This window comes from Orycteropus afer, unplaced genomic scaffold, assembly GCF_000298275.1.
Source record: "Orycteropus afer afer isolate SDZICR_OR568_19922 unplaced genomic scaffold, OryAfe1.0 scaffold00336, whole genome shotgun sequence".
Taxonomy (NCBI): Eukaryota; Metazoa; Chordata; class Mammalia; order Tubulidentata; family Orycteropodidae; genus Orycteropus; species Orycteropus afer.
Genome location: NW_006921923.1, coordinates 657,262 through 662,380, shown reverse-complemented (window position 1 = coordinate 662,380; position 5,119 = coordinate 657,262). Strand labels below are relative to the sequence as shown.

Genomic DNA, 5,119 nt, shown 5'->3' with positions numbered 1-5,119 from the left:
GGCACATAACAACAACAACAACAACAACATCTCTTTAAATGGCACTTCCCTTGAAAAGACAAGGTTAACAAATTATTTTAAAGACACTACTAAGGAAGTATTTGGCCATGCCCAATTTAATGGTTAACTTGAAAATTCTTGAAACTCTCTGAAAAAAAAGAAATAAATTCTACGGTGATGAAGCCTTCTGTATTAGGCCTTTTTCACAGTGGACTTTCCTGAAGGCTGACTGCACGGATTCCCTCCCAGGAAGGGAGACCTCCTGGGTTACTCCCTTGCAGGGATGTTTGCCCTTTCATTGTTCCACATTTAGAAAAGTGAAAGGGCTTAAAACCAAAGTTTTTTGCAAAGATAATTCCAATGAATGAGTTTTCCCCTCAATTTTCTAAATCAATTGTTTAATAAATTGCTCTTGTCAGAGACAGCAGGAAAGATAGGACACTTGTGGATTGGTTTGTTTGTTTTGTTGTTAAGTGCTAACAAAGCCCATTATCTCTAAGTGATTTTCACTGTAATGACTGAATACAAGCTACAAGTGGCATCATACAGAGATTACATATCTAAATGAGGGAGTCAACATTTTTTAGGTTTCTCTATGTTATCTTGACAATCACTGTACACAAGTATACTTTATGAACTTGCCAGACAAATACAGTAATTCAGTCTTAGTGTAATTACTCTTTATGTAACTTGAAACATGAGTGTTGAAAATCCAATTATCTAAAGCTAGAACCAAAGCAGTCCCAAGCTACTCTGAGACATGCCACAAAAAAGCAATGCTCAGAAGAATGTCGTCATTTCTCAGTCTAATGAGAGATACACAGAGTTAATAAAATGGTTTCGTAACCCTTCTAAATGGGCTTACATACAAATCTAATACTATTTTTCTTTATATCAGCCCAGAGTTTAGAGTATCTTGTATCTTTTTAAATCAATAACAGAGATAGAAGTGGAAGCCAGCAGCATCTGAACCCCTCAGGCAGGGAGGATACAGAAGCTACTAAAAAAATTATTATTAGAAGACAGAATGAGATTAACTTAAAATATTAACAATATTTCAATTAGATGACTTGAAAACAGGGCTTCAAATAGGCTGTAGATCTCAGAGCCCAGTTTTTTAAAGCATTGCCATAGATCTGACACAATGTGGAAAGTAGGTTTATGTATCTGACACATCACCATCACTAATACTCAAACACAATACCATCTTTTGAAAATCATCACTAATTCATATGTAAAGAGCAGCACAATCTAGTAATTTCCTTACTAAAAGTGATGAGCTGCTGCCCTCTGGTGGTAACATTTAGCACAGTCCCCTGACATTGTATCTTATGAAATAGAAAAAGATTTGTATTTGACAATATCAAAATTTGAGATCACAAAGGAAAGAATTACTGTGCTTCAGAATTTTCTCTTTTTTCTTCCCTCCTTCAAATACACTGGTAACAAGATAAAGCTAAATCCCCAAGCCACACTCCCAGGAATCAAGCTGATAGCTTCAAGAATCTTGATTAATCTTGTCTATGATTCCTGTGAAGAGATTTACATCTTGGTTCTAGACCTTAACTGAGAGGTTTTTGCATTTTCTAGCTTGGCTTTTACATCTATGGGTTTCTCAAAAAACCTCACCAATGCAGGTTCATTCAACAAAGATGCAAGAATCTGTTCAAATGCGAATGACCATTGAGGTTCTTCCTTGAGAGAGGAGGGATCTTTCTCCATCGAGTGGCTCTCTGCTGTCGCCTCACTGGGTCCTCCAGAAGCACAGACAGTCCCAGAGAATCCTTTGGCTGATGACGTAGGGCTATGCAGTTTCCTTCCAACCTCTTCCATCTTGAGTAACAGTCTGGTTACAACAGCAATGGCTTGATACAATGACTCTTCTTCAGGGTCCCCGTGGAATAAGTTATATAGGGTTTTTGAAAACTGAATAAATTGTGACTAGAAGACACAAGTTGGAAATATCACATTTGATTATTAGATTTAGCAAATATGAAGACACCTTAAAAGTGAATAGTAAAAAAAAAAAAAAGTGAATAGTCTCCTTTATTGAATTTGTATTGAATTTATTGAATTTGTACTGGAAGCCATAAGAATTTATGATTAATCCCCAAATATATCTTAGTTCTAGAAAGACTGATACGAGCCATGGAAGAAAATTTCATGTAAGTGCTCTCATTGATTGCACAACAGTATGATGAACTCCTGGTGAGGTTACCTGCCAGCATTACTTCAATGTTAAGTGGTACTTTTAATTAGTCCCATTCTCATATTTCCCTACATGTACCGTCATTCGTTCATTAAGCAAACATACTGAAAGGATGAAGAATGATTTCCACCTAATCTCAACAAAGGGCTTGAAGTGGGCAGTTCAGCTAGGACTACTGGAAGGGAAGAGAGATTTCTGGGACATATCTAACAGTGCAGGTAGATCTAAGGAGCCCGTTTGAGGCTGTTCTTCTTTACAGGCTGAAGTGGGGCCCGAGTGGCAAGATAAACTGGTGTGTCTACTAATTGCCCTTAGATAATCCACAGACATTTCTAATAGAGATATGTGTGACATTTTGTCAACCTAAAAAAGCAATTCTAACACAAAAGAATCCTAATAAGTCAATCATCCCATTGGAAAAGTTACCTGTAAATGAACAACAAATATAAAGAATATATTTTATAGTAAAAAAAATTATGATAACAAACTCTTAACTTTTATTTCCCTTTCTTCCTTAGGCTATAATACTGTTCATTCATAATAATCAAGAAATAAATATAGTGACTCATTTTACAAAGCACTTATTCAACTGTTACATTACCTAGTCCATAGACAAATACTAAGTTGTTTGGTACTTCTCATTTTGGTAAAGTTTTGGGGACACACAGTATCTGTGCAGACCAGATTTTAAATTAAAAATATAAGAACATAGACTGACTAGATAATGTGTAAGAAATAGATGAATTTAGAATTCTATTGTCTGAACAGGTGCAAATACGAGCTCATTAGGAACCAGGGCTGGACCCATCTTAATAATTTTGTATTCCCAGTAACTATCTTTGAGCTTGGCAACTTGTAGTCCCTAAAACTGTTTACTGAATGAATGAACATTTCCAATAAAGCTGGAAAAGAAGGCACTGAAATACATGTTACCATACATCTTGTGTATAAATGTTCACAACAGAGCAATTGTCCTGAAACATTAAGACATTTAAGTGTTTACAATAAAAAAATATTCAAAAATGTGTTCTTACTCTTCAGTGCTTACCTGAAAGGTACAGAGATAACATACAGGTTATTTAACTATTTTCGTAATAGCATGTTAGCAACTGTAGAGTTGAATGCACCCAAATTCATACCAAAATCGAGAACCTAAATTTTCTCTTTGAAAATACTATACCTGATTCATTCTTGGTAAATTCTTAATGTTTTCTTCTTTTTTGAAAAGCTCCTCTTGCCATTGATTTAGATATGCTTGAATATCAACTTTGCCTTTGCCTAAATGAAGGAAATAAAATAATTCCATAATAAACAGCCCACTACATTTTCCCAAATCTCAAAAAGAATAATTATGATTGAATAAAAATCTCACTGACATATAAGAGTCTATGTTTTAAAAAAAAATCTAGTCAACAATCTGGATTTACCTTTTAGTTCACCAAGTGGCTCCTGGAATACTTTCTCCATTTCCATTTAGACTAAGACTTTTACTTTGGCAATGTTGGGAACAGAGATAATGTGTGGAGAGAGGAAGGATGCATTTAGACTAACACAGCACATCAAGCCTTGGCATGCAAATTAGATGCAGACGTTTCTCATGCATGAGTACTAAGTTAAAAACAGTTTGTATATTATGTTCTTAATATTCAGATACCTCAGTGGTTTACGGTGGCTTTTTCAAAAATTCCAAACAGTACTTATCACTTACTTATTCCTTAAAAGGATTAAATCAAGATGCTTTTGGTGTCGATTTATTAGTAATTTTTTAGGATCCCTTGGAAAATGGGGCAGAGATATTGAATGACCTAGGGAATCTATAATATTTAAATAAATCCTTGGCAATTAGTTTTTTTCTTTTCTGCTATTATTTTATTGTTCTAAAAATACATATAACATAACATTTGCCAATTTAATGTTTTTCACAGGTACAATTTAGTGACATTAATTATGTTGTACAACCATCATAATATCTATTGCCAAATTTTCTACCACCATAAAAGAAACTCAAAGCTTTGAAGACAGCAATTATTTTTTTAACTAATCTTACTAAAAAAAATAAAATAATAACAGGCTTGAGGAGAGTAATTTGACAGCCTCTATCAAAATATTAAATACACATACGTTTGGCACAGCATTCGTACAGTTCTATGCATCTATACTGTCCTAAAGACAAATTTGTTAAAGTATCCTAAAATATATGTATAAAAATGTTTGTTGCAATATCATTTGCAATAACAAAAACTGGAAACAACCTATATGTCCATTAATTCAGGGCTAGTTATTGCAATAATTATAGTTGTTGTTAGGTGTTGTTGAGTTGATTCTAACTCATAGTGACCCTATGTGACCAAACACGCCTGCTCCTGCACCGTCCTCACAATCAGCGCTGTGTTGCAGCCCATTGTGGCAGCCACAGTGTCAATCCATCTCAGTGAGGGTCTTCCTATTTTTCACTGACTCTCTACTTGACCAAACATGATATCCTTCTCCCGAGACTAGTTAGTCCCTCCTGATAATATGTCCAAAGTATACAAGATGAAGGCTTGTCATTCTTGCTTCTAAGGAGCATTCTGGCTCTACTTCTTCAAAGACAGATTTGTTTGTTCTTCTGCCAGTTCATCCAATATTCTTTGCCAACACCATAATTCAAAGGCACCGATTCGTCTTCAGACTTCCTTATTCATTGTCCAACTTTCACATTATGCAAGGCGACTAAAAATACCATGGCTTGAAAATACCTTAGTCCTTAGCAAAGTTCAACAAGACAGAAAATAACAAATGCTGGCGATGTTGTGGAGAGATTGGGACTCTCATACACTGCTGGTGGGACTGTAAAATGGTACAACCATTGTGGAAAGCAATATGGTGATTCCTTCAATAGTTGGAATTAGAAATACCATTTGACCCAGC

General features: G+C 35.1%; 1 protein-coding gene across 1 annotated transcript in view; it reads right to left on the bottom strand.

Moving 5' to 3' along the window:
• Positions 1 to 1,542: 1,542 nt before the first annotated feature.
• The window catches only part of TBC1D8B (TBC1 domain family member 8B), a 122,637-nt gene continuing 119,060 nt past the window's right edge, over positions 1,543 to 5,119 (bottom strand). The window contains exons 20-21 of the mRNA XM_007952407.2: positions 3,390 to 3,487; positions 1,543 to 1,941 (exon numbers count right to left, since the gene is read on the bottom strand). Of these exons, the coding sequence (XP_007950598.1) occupies positions 1,543 to 1,941; positions 3,390 to 3,487 (497 nt within the window). The remainder of the gene's footprint in view (positions 1,942 to 3,389; positions 3,488 to 5,119) is intronic.